The sequence below is a fragment of the Macaca fascicularis genome, chromosome 7 (genome assembly GCF_037993035.2).
Source record: "Macaca fascicularis isolate 582-1 chromosome 7, T2T-MFA8v1.1".
Taxonomy (NCBI): Eukaryota; Metazoa; Chordata; class Mammalia; order Primates; family Cercopithecidae; genus Macaca; species Macaca fascicularis.
In genome coordinates this window covers 16,807,163-16,822,859 of record NC_088381.1, presented here as the reverse complement: position 1 = coordinate 16,822,859, position 15,697 = coordinate 16,807,163, and the positions used below count along the sequence as shown (strand labels likewise).

Here is a 15,697-nt window from a genome sequence, read left to right as displayed (position 1 = left end):
CCCTTGAAGCACAGTTTAAGAGAAATGATCGACTTACACAGGTTTAGGCAGAGTTCTTAGGATGTATTTTTGTTCACCTGAAAAATAAAACTTTTAAAAAATATACAGGACTTTTTGAGTACAGGTATATCTTAAATGGCTGAATTATAAATAATGTCTCTGGTCATGTTCACAGCTAGGGCTGGAGCAAATGTCCCAATTCCAGTGAAGGCTTTGGAGAGTCAGGAGGCCAGCAGCTGGAACTATGAGTGGCCTCTCTAGACTCTCTGATCCATCCCAAAGAGGATTTAAACAGTCCAGAAAGCAGGGATCAGGAAGAGGACAGGGAAGTGGACTCCCAGATGTTCTATAAGTTCAAAGGATTCTTGGAATAAGAGATCAATTTACAAATTATTAAAATATAGGACTAAAAATTCACACAGTAAATATAAATTACAGGCTATTATTGAAGTTATAAAGTGGCATTTTATGTTTCTTCCCTGTCTCACACCAAAAATGTAAAGGCCTCACAGGCTTCCCAATGACTGAAGTCCGAGTCAGCTGCTAAGAAATCTGCTATAGCCAAGAGACCCTGGAGGTGCTACCAGCCTGCTGGTAGGCTGTGACAGCTCAGTTGCTATTATCGTGCCCACAACAGGACATGGCTTAAAGCAAGGCTGCTGTCCTGTAAACTTGGCTCAGAGCTAACCAGAGTATAGGCCAGAAAACTGGAGAGACAAACTGTTTCAGGACTCAGGTGGGTAAGTTGTCTTTTTTTTTTAAAAAAATAGTGCCTCATTTCCCAAAAAGGAAACACTAAGGGGTTTGATATCTCATCACTACCCACACTCAATTGCCTAAAAGCAAGTGGCAGAAGGAAATGGAATCCAAATTGACGAAGTCTAGTTCTTGCTACCCCAGAGCTACACACATGTCCACATATTTCTCTTGATGTTTCTCATCTCCTTTATACAATTACAGGCTGCATTTATGTAGGGCTTCTCAGGAAAGGTAAAGACAGCCAATTTAACCTTCCCTTGGCTAGTCTATTAGCTGGCTCTCAAAGCACAATCCTGAGTTTCAGTGAAGCCCACCTTCCAGCCTTTCTGATTCTGTAGTATAACTCAAAACCAGAGGATGTGTGTGTGATCAAAGCTCTGGGGTCACAACAGATTTCATCTCAAATCGCAGGGCTTTGTCACTACAGGCTCAGGAAAGAGGGAAGGCAAAAGTGATTGCCGGAACAAGACAACATTTTGAGGAGCAGGAAAAAAAAAAAAAAAGATAAAAACACTTGCCAGTCACTCTACTTACAAAAGCTTGCTCTTCCTAAAAGAATTCTGTGAGGGGAAGGCCAGGATTGAAGCACAGCAGCATTGCTCTTTCCCTTCCTTCCTCCCTGGCCCATATTCAGATACTGAGGGCTGCAACAAGCCTCTTTGGTGGGGGCACTAGGATGGAAAGAGGGGATGAGTACATTCCCCACCCCCCTAAATTGCTTCTACTTCTCCTAAGGCTTTCCACAGCCACATCAACAGTCTAAGAATGCTTATACTCTTTTGTGAAAGAACGTCATAAACTTATATTTCAGAAATAGGAGGGGAACAGGAGAAAGTGAGTGATTTAAGAAGCCGTGTTTGTGCCCTTCCGGCCAGGTGTACTTCGGGGGACAGCAAATAGCCCTTGCTTGACCCCTTCAGTCAGTAGCTACCCAGGGTGTGGGAGGATATACATAGAATTCTATGTGATTATAGCTTCTAGTGCATATGTCAACAACTATATACAGGGATCTAGAAATTTAATGCATCTCTGGCCACTGCAACTAGGTTGACGTACCTGAGCTCCACTACTTTTGGTGCCCTCCTCCTTTCGAGAGCTTCAGCTTACTTAAAAAGAGCCCCTACAGCTCCATCCTTCCCCTGAGTCTTAGGGGAAAGCCCCAGTCATCCCTGCATGTAGGATACACCAGAGCGAGCAGCGCAGAAGGGTTTGGTGCCGGGATCTCCCCACCCCTCCCCCCATTCCCCTACGGCTCAGGGCCCTGGTGCAGCACGGTCCTGGGCAGCAAACCCCCAGCGCCCTGGCGAATCGTGGTCCCTTGGCTGAAGATCTGGCTGCGGGCCTCCCGCTCCGGGGCCAGCCGGCGATGGTGGGAGTGTGGGGGGTGTTCACTCCCGTGGGGGTCACTCCCGCGGGCTCTCCACCCCATCCTGCTGCGAAGTCCTGCCTCTGGGCTTGGGGAGGATGGTTCCCGGCTGCCCCCTCCGCGGAGGGCTTCAACGACTCCCGGGCGCCGCCACCGCTTCCTCCTCGTCCTCGTCCGGCCCCCGAGGCCGCTCGAGCGGCCCGGCCAGGGAGCTGTCCGCAGGGGGCTCCGGAGGCGCCGGCCGCGCCGCCTGCAGTGGGGGAGCGTCGCGCGGCGCCTCGCGGCGGGACGACCCGGTGGTGTTGGGCCCCGCCGCCGCCGCCCCCGAAGTCCCAGACGGGCCGGTGGCGTTGGAGCCGCCGGGGGGCGGGCCAGCGGCTCCCCCCGAGGTCCCGGCGCCCACCGGCTGCCAGATGAGGCTGTAGTAGACGGCGAGCACGATGGCGGCCAGCGACACGGAGAGCACGTAGGCGAACACGGTGGCGAGCCGGACCCACTTCTTGTTGGTCTTGGCCGCCATCTTCGCCTTCTTGTCCCCGGTGTAGGTGGCCGGCTTGCCCCGCTCGGCCGGGGCCGCGTCGCGCTCCTTCATCGGGGGGCCCCGGCCTTTGCCCCGGTGCTCCACGGCCCCGGCTGGAGGGGGCCTGGCGGCCTGCAAGGACTGGGCAGGGGGCGGCCCGGCGCCCTCGGTTCCCGGCGGCCCCGCGTTCCGCCGCCGCTCCTCACGCTGCCCGCCCGCAGCCCGCCACCGCGTCGCTGCAGCCGCCGCCGGGGCCTGGACCAGTCACCGCCGCCAGCGCCGCCGCCGCCGCCGGCCGGTCAGCTGCTTCCCCGCCGCCGCCACAGCCACAGCCGCCACAGCCGCCCGGCTCCGCGTCCCCATCCGCCGCCACGCCGCCGCGCGCTCCGCCGCCGCCTGCCCGGCCGCCGGCCGCCTGGTCTCCAGTGGCCGCGCGGACCGCGCGCTCCGCTCCAGCCCGGCTCCCCCGCCTCGCGCGCCGGCAACAGGGGGCGGGGAGAGCGCTGCTGGGGGCTGCCTCTTAAAACGGCGACGCCGGGGTCCGGAAGCGCCGCGAGGGGAGGCGGCTGCTGCCGGGAGCCAAGAGCCCCGCCGGGACGCCCCGTTAAGAGAGAGTTAAGGGAGGCTGGCTCTTAAACGGGCGACGTCGCCGCGGCCCCTTGCGGGCTGGCGCGGCGTAGACTGGAGCTCCGGGCACTTCTTTAAAAGGGGGAACGGCGCTGTGTTAGGCGGAGTGCGGAGCTAGAAGGGGGCGGTCGGAGCGCGAGCTGTCAACTCTGGCGCCTCCCGGCTCCGCCCCGAGGCTCCGAAGTGACAGGTGGAATAGCAGCCCGGGCTTCGGACCTCAGGCCTCAGTTTATTCTCTGGGAGGGGACGGTAAGAGGGAGAGGGAGGATACCACGCTCCAGCTCCCAGCTCGCGCCCCGCTCCGCGTACCCCCTGGGCGGGTCCCCCAGGCCCATTCACTGCTAAAGAACCTGGTTGACGCCAGGGGTAGGCAGGCGGTCCTGGCACCTGGAGCGCGCACTGGGGCCGCAGCTGCTTGTGTTGCTTCCACCTGGTCCATGCTGGGCTTCGGAACTCTACTGAAGTCTTCCCAATTTCGTACCCCAGCCCGCCTCACCCCCCAACCCTGAGCCTCCGGGACAGAGCCACGGGACTGAGTTGTTCTCCAGACTCGCCTAACACCTTAGTCCCGAAGTTCGCAGCAGGTCGCAGGTCCCGCTTTTTGGGTCTTCCAATTCCTGGGTTTGGCCTGGATTTGGACCCAAGGGGCTGCACTGAACCTTGAGGAGTTTAACTCTCAGGGATCCTACAGCGTTTTCACTCTCAGATCCCCTCCAGACCTCAAGGCTTGGGTGGTTGTCCCCTCCCCACTTTCCCATGTGAGGTTTGTCTTCTCGGGCTCCAGGCCAGGGGCCAGGCAGTGGGCTCTGTGCCTGGTCTTGGGACCCCCTAGGTGCTAACAACCCTTCATGCTCAGACTCTCCTTTGCGGCTTTACTTGTGCCCTCCCCCTCCTACCGCTCTCCTGCTCTCCCTGCCTTCTCTCCTCCCCGTTCCCTCTCTATAAGCCTTTCCAGAATTCTGGTTCCCTCCTCCTTGGATGCTACTTCCTGTGTTCCCAGAACTGGGCATGTGAACTGACTGGGTGTCTGAATGAGTGAGGGAGACTTGCCTGGGCGTGTGTTGGGGAAGAGGACTGTGGTTCTGATGGGGTTCTGTGGGTGAACCTTCTCTCAAGCCCCTGCAAATGTGAGCCTGACCTGGCTTCTACCCTGTAGGGCAGGATCCCCTCTACCCTTCTCACTTCCCCCCCTCCTCCAGGAATCTTTGGCTTCCAGAGGACCCCCCTGCACACACACACACACACACATACACACACATAAACACACGAGGAAGCCCTCCCAACACTGCTGCCTTGCCACCTCAGTAGCACAGAAGTGGCTACCAGAACTGAGTGTGCTAGTGGACTGCTGGAACCACAGGCCTCTAACCCAGTCTCAGTCTCATTCCTGATTGAGGCCCAGGTGTGAGGCTGTCACTACTAATGGCTGGTCAGATGCTATTTAAAGGAAAAAGCTGCCTTTTTACTTTTCTGAGAAATTTCAAGGATATTGGAAGTGTGGAGTGTTTATGGCCTTTTGTGGGCTGATGGGGAAGAAACAACTCACTCTTCCACCCTGCTCCTAGGTCAGCCAGGGCAGCCTGTTGACTTAAAATTCTTGAATTGTCTCTGGAAGTTGTCTCTCTTCTCTCCCCTGCTCTAGGGCTTTCCTGGCAGGACATATCATACAACTATTCCATGGTGAATTATTCTTAACGATTCCAGGTGAGGCCAATACAAAGCTTCCTTCACTCCCCTTTCCTGAATGCACTCCATATTGCTTCTCCATATTTCTGTTGCAAATTAAATGCCTTTCTTCTTGCTTGGTTCCCAGTGGAGTGGGAAAACAGCATGTCATTCTTCTGTACCAAAGAATAATATACTTGAAGCCTTTATTCAATTCCTCTCACTCTATCTTCTCTAAACCAAACAGTGCCAGATTCTTTAACCTGTCATCAATAATGTCTATTTATTATCTGGATTTACATAGTGTCTTTTACCCCAGGAACTAAGAATGCTTTCAGATATAATTGAGCCTGATCTCCCTGGTGCCTGAGCCATTAAGAAACCATTAGTGTTCTCCTGTTGCAGAAAACTAAATGGCCCCCTAGTGGCCTGAAAGTGAATATGCCTCCCCCCACTAAGAACCAGGCAGGGATCAGAGAAATCAGAGAATCCAGGCAGCTTGGGGATAGAATGGGCCCAGAAGGTCATCTTTTGTGAATACCCCTGTGGACCCTAGAGCCTCCTCCACAAAATCCCTGGGGAGCACTCAGCAGCGTCAGTCCAAAGACCATCTGGGATGGTGGCATACTTATTGTTTGCTCCCTGAGGCAGCCCTTTTTGGCTTTGCAAAGTTCTGACCAATTATGACAATAACAGTGCCCTTAGAATGTGCTATAGGCATTAGACCAAGCCCTTACATTCCTTGTCTTATCTGTCTACCAATGACCTATCAGGTAGTACTGTTTATCTTCGTTTCATAGATGAAGTCCCTGCCTCAGAAAGGGCCAAGAACCTGCTCAAGGTCACATAGCCCTAATGCCTTGGAATTCAAAAGCCCTGATGGAATTCAGACCCCTGACTCCAGGGCATTAGGCTCTTGATCCCAGCTCTGCTCTGCCTCATAGGCAAAGCTAGACTTTGTCTCTTCTCTGTAGTGGATATTGGGGGTTACTACCCAGGTCACCCTCAGGAGGGAGGTGCTCATTCTTCCAGTTGTCAGGAGTGTTGGCTATGATGGCTCAGCTGCAACTGTCCCTGGGACTTGCCTTCTGACACCAAAGGAAGCTGCCGTTCTCTCCTGGCCTACAAGCCCAATACATAGAGCCAGATCACAATAAAGCCCAGTCAGAGATGGGCAGGGGCCCACGAGAGAAGAAGGCTAGACCATGAAGTCATTGTGGAAGCAGCCAGTATATACTGGCAGGATCCAGGAGCAAATGTATAGGCTAGATCAAGGTGGGGTGTGGTGCCAAACATTAAGTTGAACAAGGGAGACGTCGTTGTTATAGGAGTATTCTCCTGTGAATCAGGATGTGATATCCCAACAAGGATCCTGGGAGACAGGAGAAAGGCAATGGCTACCAGAGTGTAATGGAAATGCCAGAACTACCACAGCAGAATGTGGAAGAAGGGTTCAAAAGCTCAGAGAAGTGGGTATATTCTATGTAAGGCCAGAAACCACTTAGGTTCTGCAGGAAGGCCCAGAGGATACTCTGGTCATCAAAGCAACAAGGAACGCACTGTTGAGAGGGGTACCAGCATCCCTGAGAAGCTGAGTTTGGACTGTCCTCTGTAAGCCATGCCTGACAGCAAGAGGCCATTCCGGAACTGGCTCTAGATAGCAGTGGGGATGATAGGATGGTGAAATCATAGAAGCTAGACAGCACAACTGTTGTAATAAGCAGCAAGTTGGAGTGGCAGTGGGGGCAGTCCTGGCCAGTAGAGGACCGTGGTTGAAGATAGTTGATAGCATAGCATCCCTGGAGCAAGCTAGCTAGGCAGCCAGTAACAGTACTGCTCGGTCTATACCAGTGATTCTCAAATGTTTTAGTTTCAGGATCCCTTTACACTCTTAAATATTGAGGTCTCTAAGCCTGATGTGGTGGCTCACACCTGTAATCCCAGCTACTTGGAAGGCTGAGGCAGAAGGATCACTTGACCCCAGGAGTTCAAGATCAGCCTGGGCAAAATAGTGAGACCTCATCTCTACAAAAAAAAAAAAAAAAGTTGAAAATTAGCTAGGCAGGTTGGCGTATGCCTGTAGTCCCAAATACTCGAGAGGCTGAGGCAGGAGGCTCGCTTGACCTCAGGAGTTTGAGACTGCACTAAGCCACGATCATGCTACTGCACTCCAGTCTGGGTGACAGAGTGAGACCTAGTCTCTAAATATATATATATATATATATATATATATATGTATGTATATATGAGAGAGAGAGGTATCTAAAGGAATTTTATTTATGTGGGTTTTAGCTATTTTAATTTGACAGAAATAAGACCAAGGGTTTTGCAAAATATTTATTAATTTATCTAAAGAATAATAAACCCCACTACATGTTAACATAGATATATTATTTATTTATTTATTTATTTATTTTCCAAGACGGAGTCTCACTCTGTTGCCCAGGCTGGAGTGCAGTGGCACAATCTTGGCTCAGTGCAACCTCCGCCTCCCAGGTTCAAGCAGTTCTCTCGCCTCAGCCTCCTGAGTAGCTGGGATTACAGGCACAAGCCACCACACCCGGTTAATTTTTGTATTTTTAGTAGAGACAGGGTTTCACCATGTTGGGCAGGCTGGTCTCGAACTCCTGACCTTGTGATCCACCCGCCTCGGCCTCCCAAAATGCTGACATTACAGGCGTAAGCCACTGCACCTGGCCAGATAATATATTTTTATGACAAAAAATAGTGAAAAGAGTGGCTTTGCTTTGTAAATTTGCAGATCTCTGGAATGTGGCTTTATACTGTAGAAGACAACTGGATCCTTATAACCACTTTTTTTTTTTTTTTTTTGAGACAGACTCTCACTTTGTCACCAGGCTGGAGTATGAGTGGCGTGATTTCAGTTCACTGCAACCTGCACTTCCCAGGTTCAAGCAGTTCTCCCACCTCTGCCTCCCAAGTAGCTTGGGACTTCAGGTGCACACCACCATGCCTGGCTAATTTTTGTATTTTTTTGTAGAGATAGGGTTTTGCCATTTTGCCCAGACTGGTCTCAAACTCCTGAGCTCAAGTGATCCACCTGCCTTGGCCTCCCAAAATGCTGGGATTACAGGCATGAGCCAACATGCCTGGCATCTCATACCTGCATCTACATTTAATCTGCTGGCAATTTGTTGTTATGGTTAAAATATATGAAGAAAATCCAGCCTCATATAGACGTGTAGTTGGAAAAGAGAGGAGCATTTTAACAGCCTTTTCAGATAATTGTGGCTGTTTTTCTTTGATACTACACCAAAACCCAACAAGCAGTATTTTCTTAAATGGTAGTTGAAGTGTAGACTATAAAACTATATCAGTGAACTTTTTTTGTATTCAATTACCTTAAAGTCCACTGATCTAACTTGCCCTTTGAATGGCACTTTTACTCATGCATGATTTTATAATATCCCGCTTTGGTCATTTGGAAACTATTGGTTCACTGAATTAAACATATCTTTGCAATATTGATACCTTTCATTATATAATAGAAAAAAATCACATTTGATAATATTACAAAAAGTTTAAGTATTAGGAATCTAGGAAGCTCATGATAGTACATACATGCTTTCTAAAATTCTAGTTTTTACTTGAAAACTCAAATTTTGTAATTGGTAACAAACACTATCAGTTATTTCTTCTCAAAGTGACAGGCTCACTTGGTTCAAATGTGAGAAAACATCTGCCAAGTAACCAAGTCTGCATAGCCATGGTTTTCCAGTTCTTCTTTCAAGTAAAACTGGTGTTCCATGAAAAAAGTGGCTAGTTGAGCTCCCAACTCAATCGCAAAAGTGCTTTTCCCCAAGAAAACCGTTATACTTCCATATGCAGTAGAGTACTTTTCATTTAATCACATGGAATATTAAAAAGACATCTATTTAAGGATCATAACTTCATCCAATTTAACAATTGTTATTGTTTTGTTAAAGATACTCTAAAGTAAAATGACTTTCTCTCTTCCTTTTTTTTTTTTTCCTTTTCTTTCCTCTTGCTTTCTGCAATGAACTACTAGTTCAGTTTGGTGTCACTGCCTTGGTTGTTTAAGATGCCAGAGGTAGGCTGGGCGCGGTGGCTCAAGCCTGTAATCCTAGCACTTTGGGAGGCCGAGACGGGCGGATCACGAGGTCAGGAGATCAAGACCATCCTGGCTAACACGGTGAAACCCCGTCTCTACTAAAAAATACAAAAAACTAGCTGGGCGAGGTGGCGGGCGCCTGTAGTCCCAGCTACTCGGGAGGCTGAGGCAGGAGAATGGTGTAAACCCAGGAGGCGGAGCTTGTAGTGAGCTGAGATCTGGCCACCGCACCCCAGCCTGGGCGACAGATTTAGCACCTTCAGTGCAAATGTCAACACAGTTAAATAGGTAAATAACATGTTAGTATTATTATGAAAGGAATTTTGACCTTGTGAAACCCCTGAAGTGATCTCAGGGACCCCAAGGGGTCTGGAGACCACACACTGAGAATCGCTGAGCTATACAATTAAAATAAATCAAGGATGAAAGACCAGGAGGTTGATGGCAGCTGCTCCAATAAAAAGTCACAATATCTTGTTTGGTTTCCAGTCCTGATTCACTTTTCAGTTCAGGTTCCCAGGAGAAAGGTTTCTGCAATACTATAGCAATACAGTAATGATTTCCCCACTTCTTCCCCAAAGGGAACTATGCCGTTTGCCTGGGTAACTGTACACTGGGGAGAGTAGAATAGTCAAACACTTTAAGGTCTGCTGGATGCAGTGTCTGCATTGACATTGATACCTGACTGGGAACTGAATCATCAGCATGGCCCCTGGTAGAGCGGCCTGAGGTGAAAATGTCTATAGGCTCATGAGCTGTAGGCAAATGGCTTGACTAGTTGGTTCGAGGGCTAGAAAGAGAAATACTGGAAGATTGGGAAGAAGAAGGTCTTGGGAAGAGACATGCGGCTATATCTATTTGAGTGAGCACCAAAGTGTGAATATCTTTATTTTTTATTTTTTGAGACAGGATCTTGCTCTGTTGCCCAGGCTGGAGTGCAGTGGTGCGATCATGGCTCACTGCAGCCTTGACCTCTGGGGCTCAAGCGATCTCCTACCTCAGCCCCTGGAGTAGCTGGGACCACAGGCACACACCACCACATCAGGCTCATTTGTGTGTGTGTGTAGAGATAGGCCTCACTATTGAAGATCTTTATATTACATGTTAATACTCATCAGAGAGCACCTGCCACCGGGGAGACTGCATAACCAAGTACATAGAATGATGTGGAATTCATGTCAGCTTGCCTCTGTCATTGACCACCCCATGCTGGCACAATGGGCACATGAATAAAGTGGCCATGGTGGCATAGATGGAGGTGACACATGTGTCACCTGTGTGTGGTGGCAGGGGTGGCTTAACAGAATGGGCTCCCACTCACCAAGGCCAATCTAGCTATTGTCACTGCTAAAAGTCCAACCTGCCAGCAACTGATACCAGCCACGCAGTACCAAGCTGGCTACCTTGGACCTGTTCCACTCCAGAAGGGTGAGGGACTGATCTTGACCTGAATTGCCATATATTCTGGATATGGATTTGTCTTTTCTGCTCAAAGGCCACTCTCTGGGGGCTAAAAGAGTGTTTGATTCACTGACATGGGATCTCACATACCATTGCAGAAGACCAAGAGTCCCACTTTAAGGACAGAATGGGCACATGATCATGGGATGTTTTAGGCCTATTACATACTTCACCACCCGGAAGCTGAATAGAGCTGACAGAGTGATAGAACAGCCTTTACAAGCGCAGCTGAAATACCATGTTAGAGATGATGGGACACCGTGCTCCAGGATGAGGTATGCATCCTAATCAATAACTATCATATATGGTGCTATGTCTTAACGTGTAGAATAGAGGTTTAGGAAACTAGGGGTAGAAGTAGGAATGACTCCACTTACCATCACTCCCAGTGACCTTTCTGGAGGAATTTGTGGCTCCCGTTCCTGCAGTTCCAAGCTCTCCGGGTTCAGAGAATCTGGTTCCCAGAATGGGAACACTTCCACCAGGGACAGAACAAGAACCCCATAAACTTAAGTATGGCTGCTTTCTGTTCGTCAGGCTCTTTGTGCCAAGAAACCAGCAGGAAAGAAGAGGAGTCACTTCCTGGAAGGGGCAATTGACCCCGATCCTTTGGAAGAGATAGGGCTGCTGTTACATAAGGGGGTCAGGAAAGAATATGTTTGGCGCCCGTGATCCACTGGGGTGTCTGTTGGTATGCCCAATTTTGGTGGAAGGTGGGCACATCAGCAGCATGGTCTGAAGGCCATGGTGATTGGTGATTGGTTACCCCAACAGGCAAGCCACCTAGACCAGCAGAGGTGCAAGTTGAAGGTAAAAAGAATCTAGAATGAGTGACAGAGGAGGGGAATGATGAATATCAGTTGTGTCACCAAGACTAGTTGCAGTAGTGGGGGCTATAGTTTCTCCATTTAATTCTTGTAAGTTTCCCAGAATCCTGGAGGAGCTATTCCCAGGTAGAGTGAACTTACCACGTAAATCAAGTAGGTCTGGGCTATGCATGGGGGTACTGTCTAGGTTGCTGTGGTGCACCTCCCAGATACTGCCTTTAGGACCAAGGAGCTTATCCCTGAAGTTGCCAGAAGTGTTGGCTGCCCATGGCTCACACATGAGTCTTTCCCTTGGCATTTCCTTCAGCTGCCAAAGGGAGCTGTCTTGCTGGACTTCACAACCCTTCCCTAGGGGTCATCTGCCAAGTCAATGTGGAATTCAAAGGTACAGCCCTCTTATCTGAGTTGGGGCTAACTCTAACGGGCCAGCTCAACCCCAGGGCTTCCTGTGGAAGCATTCTGTGTTGTGACTGCATTGTTCACCAATTTCTTCCTCTGGCTTGATTCTGATTCTTTCACTACTCCAGAGATGTCATCTCTGCAAGCACCCCCAATAAACTTCCTACAAGCAAATCTCTATCTCGGCATGTTTCCTGAGAAACCTGACCTAAGGCAGTCTCCTAAGATTCTAACTTAAAAAAAAAAAAATATATATATATATATATATATATATATACACTTAAAAAAATTTTTTTTTCAGACAGAGTCTCACTTTGTCACTCAGCCTGGAGTGCAGTGGCATGATCTCGGCTCACTGCAACCTCTGCCTCCCGGGTTCAAGCAATTCTCCTGCCTCAGCCTCCTGAGTAGCTGGGACTATAGGCATGTGCCACTGCGCCTGGCTAATTTTTGTATTTTTAGTAGAGATGGGGTTTCGTCATGGTGGCCGGGCGAGTCTTGAGCTCCTGGCAAGTGATCTGCCCACCTCAGCCTCCCAAAGTGCTGAGATTACAGGCGTGAGCCACCGCACCTGACCTAGATTCTGACTTTTGGGACCCCAGAGGACAAGTCTCATCCATGTGAAGTTGGGCCTCCTGGCCACCTGTGTCTTCTATAAAGTAGTTCCCTTCAGAGTGTTGCCTGCATCCTGCAGCCTGGCTGCTTTCCACCAAATATCCTTCAACTTATGACCTTCCCTGCAACAAAGCAACCTAAACTGAATTCCTCAAGTATTTTGGGTGTGGTCTGTTGTGCTGACAATGAGAATGGGCCTGAGTGTTCCTTGGTTCAAAAGCCCTGGGTGCATCTTGGAACGAGCGGGGATACTCTTTAGAGACAAACAGCAGTGACTCATGCCTATAATCCCAACACTTTGGGAGGCCAAGGCATGAGGATTGCTTGAGCCCATGGGCTTGAGACCAGCCTGGGCAATAGAGTGAAACCCATCTCTAAAAAAAAAAAAAAATGCAAACTCCTCACCTTCCTTTCCCTCCCTCAACTCATCCCAGATCATGATTCAGAGGGTCTTGGTACAGCAAGGAATATGCAGTGTTACCAGAGCTTTGCAGGTGGTTCTGGTGTGATATCAAGATGGAGAACCACAGGGTTCAGTACCCGACTTCAGTTCAGCAGCCTGAGTCTGTCCGTTTTTATTGGCAGCTCTGTCATTTGACTGAGATGGAGCTGGCTGTCAGCGAAAACCCTCAGTTTTATTCACACATGCTTCTGCTAAGCTGCCACTTCCCCACCCTGTCCTTGTACAGTCGGTGTCTTGGCACCAAGCCCAGATCTCTCAGTTAAGCCCTGTTCATTTCACCTTGTGAGGTTTAGGCCATCACTCTAGAGGGTTAGGATGTTTTTGGATCCTGAGTCTGTCTCCCAACATATTCCTGTCCTCACTGACTCCTTGCTATTCACAAAGTTGAGGGGCTTGTTTTCTGTGGCTTTGCCCAGGTCTTGATAAAAAGGTGGATCAGATGCCAAGTTTAGTGGTACATGCCCGTAATCCTAGCTACTGGAGAGGGTGAGGTGGGAGGATTGCTTGAGCCCAGGAGTTCAAGACGAGCCTGGGCGACAGGATGAGATCCCATCTTATATGTTTTTGTTTTGTTTTGTTTTGTTTTGTTTTTAAAGCTCTCTCTCTGCGTCCTTGTGAAAATGATCTTGTCTTTAAACCCTGCGTGGCAATCCTTGATGCACCGCCGTGATGCCCAGGGAAGACAGGGCAACCTGGAAGTCCAACTACTTCTTTAAGATCATCCAGCTTTTGGATGATTATCCAAAATGTTTCATTGTGGGAACAGCAATGTGGGCTCCAAGCAGATGCAGCAGATCCGCATGTCCCTCCGAGAGAAGGCGGTGGTGCTGATGGACAAGAACACCCTGATGCGCACGGCCATCTGAGGGCACCTGGAAGACAACCCAGCTCTGGAGTAACTGTTGCCTCATATCTGGGGGAATATGGGCTTTGCGTTTACCAAGGAGGACCTCAATGAAATCAGGGATATGTTGCTGGCTAGTAAGGTGCCAGCTGCCTCCTGTGCTCGTCCCGTTGCCCCATGTGAAGTCATTGTGCCAGCCCAGAACACTGGTCTGGGGCCTGAGAAGACCTCCTTTTTCCAGGCTTTAGGAATCACCACTAAAATCTCCAAGGGGCACCATTGAAATCCTGAGTGATGTGCAGCTGATCAAGACTGGAGACAAAGTGGGAACCACGCTGCTGAACATGCCGAACCTCTCTCCCTTCTCCTTTGGGCTGGTCAACCAGCAGGTGTCTGACAGTGGCAGCATCTACAACCCTGAAGTGCTTGACATCACAGAGGAAACTGCATTCTTGCTTCCTGGAGGGTGTCCGCGACGTTGCCAGTGTCTGTCTGCAGATTGACTACCCACCTGTTGCATCAGTGCCCCATTCTATCATCAGTGGGTACAAACGAGTCCTGGCTCTGTCTGTGGAGACTGATTACACCTTCCTACTTGCTGGAAAGGTCAAGGCCTTCTTGGCTGATCCATCTGCTTTTGTGGCTATTGCCTCTGTGGCTGCCACCACCACAGCTGCTCCTGCTACTGTAGCCCCACTGAGGTTGAAGCCAAGGAAGAGTTGGAGGAGCTGGATGAGGATGTGGGATTTGGTCTCTTTGACTAATCATCAAAAAGCAACCAACTCAGCCAACTTTATTTGCAAAACAAGGAAATAAAGGCTTAAATTCTTAAAAAAATAAAAATAAAAAAGAAAGGTTGGACCAGGACAGGAGTAAGAACAGAGGCAATTGGCCAATACTGATGACATTCCCTATATGCAATGCACCATGCCCACCCAGAGAAGGACATCACACTTACTAAAACTGGCCCATTTCACAGACAGATTGAGAGAGGCAGAGGAGTGATTGTGCCCAAGAATCTTACACTGGGGTGAGAGCTAAGCCTCTCCTGCCACTACAGCTCTCATCTCTAGGTTTGTCATCTCTCAGAGGAAAGGCAGGAGAGAGAACTGACAAGATTGGACCTTCTGAGTGGAAAGAGATTTTTAGAGCTGGAAGGAATCTTAGAAATGACCAAAAGTTTGACAGATTCAAGAGCTCAGGTAACTTGCTAAGATCACAGAACAAATCTTTGCTCCAGTGGGGACTAAGCTCTGGGTTTCTTGAAGATGGACATAGGTAAATTTGATCCAAAATGGCACTTCAAAGAGAAACATACACGGACTGATGGTGTTCCACCTTTATTTATTTATTTTTTTTTGAGATGGAGTCTCATTCTGTCTCCCAGGCTGGAGGCAATAGCGTGAACTCAGCTTACTGCAACCTCCACCTCCTGGTTCAAGCAATTCTCATGCCTTAGCCACCTGAGTAGTTGGGATTACAGGCATGTGCCGCCGTGCCTTGCTGATATTTGTGTTTTTGGTAGAGACAGGGTTTCACCATGATGGTCAGGCTGATCTCAAACTCCTGACCTCATGATCTGCCCGCCTTGGCCTCCCAAAGTGTTGGGATTACAGGCGTGAGCCACCACGCCCAGTTTGTTTTCCACTTCTAAGTCCCAGATGGTTCCTCCTGGGGTTCTAGAGGGGCTTGGAATGGGAGGACAAGCAACATCTTCCTCCCGAGCATCTACAGGAGCCTTGATTGCCTCTCTCCTCCCCGAGGGATCAGTGTTGGCCACACAACCTTGCCCATGCCTCCACTTCTGCTCAGCTCTCAGTACGCAGAGGGTGGCTGGAGCTGGGGCCACAGATGGACGTACAGCTGGGCAGCTCAGCACTCTCATCTGTGCCTTATCAGCTGGGGGGCTGTGGTGGCATGAAGCTGGTGGGAGGCTGGCACTTGCCCAGGATTCTCGGAGCCCTTGTGCTCATCACTTCATGAGTTCAGGCTGCGTGGGGACAGCTTGCTTCAAGTCCACAGTCAGGCGCAACCCTAACTCAGTCTGCCCTGCAAAGG

At 49.8% G+C, this 15,697-nt stretch overlaps 1 protein-coding gene and 1 pseudogene across 1 annotated transcript; one reads left to right on the top strand and one right to left on the bottom strand.

Moving 5' to 3' along the window:
• Nucleotides 1–42: 42 nt before the first annotated feature.
• Nucleotides 43–3,094, bottom strand: INAFM2 (InaF motif containing 2). Its single transcript, XM_045395288.3, has one exon. The coding sequence runs from the start codon at nt 2,715–2,717 to the stop codon at nt 2,256–2,258; it is 462 nt and encodes a 153-aa protein (XP_045251223.1). The 5' UTR covers nt 2,718–3,094; the 3' UTR covers nt 43–2,255.
• Nucleotides 3,095–3,375: 281 nt separating this feature from the next.
• Nucleotides 3,376–14,464, top strand: LOC102138166 (large ribosomal subunit protein uL10 pseudogene; annotated as a pseudogene).
• The last annotated feature ends 1,233 nt before the right edge of the window (nt 14,465–15,697 follow it).

What these genes read in the sequence shown, in the direction of transcription:
- INAFM2 (XM_045395288.3), bottom strand. Translation starts at nt 2,717, where the DNA reads ATGAAGGAGCGCGACGCGGCCCCGGCCGAGCGGGGCAAGCCGGCCACC.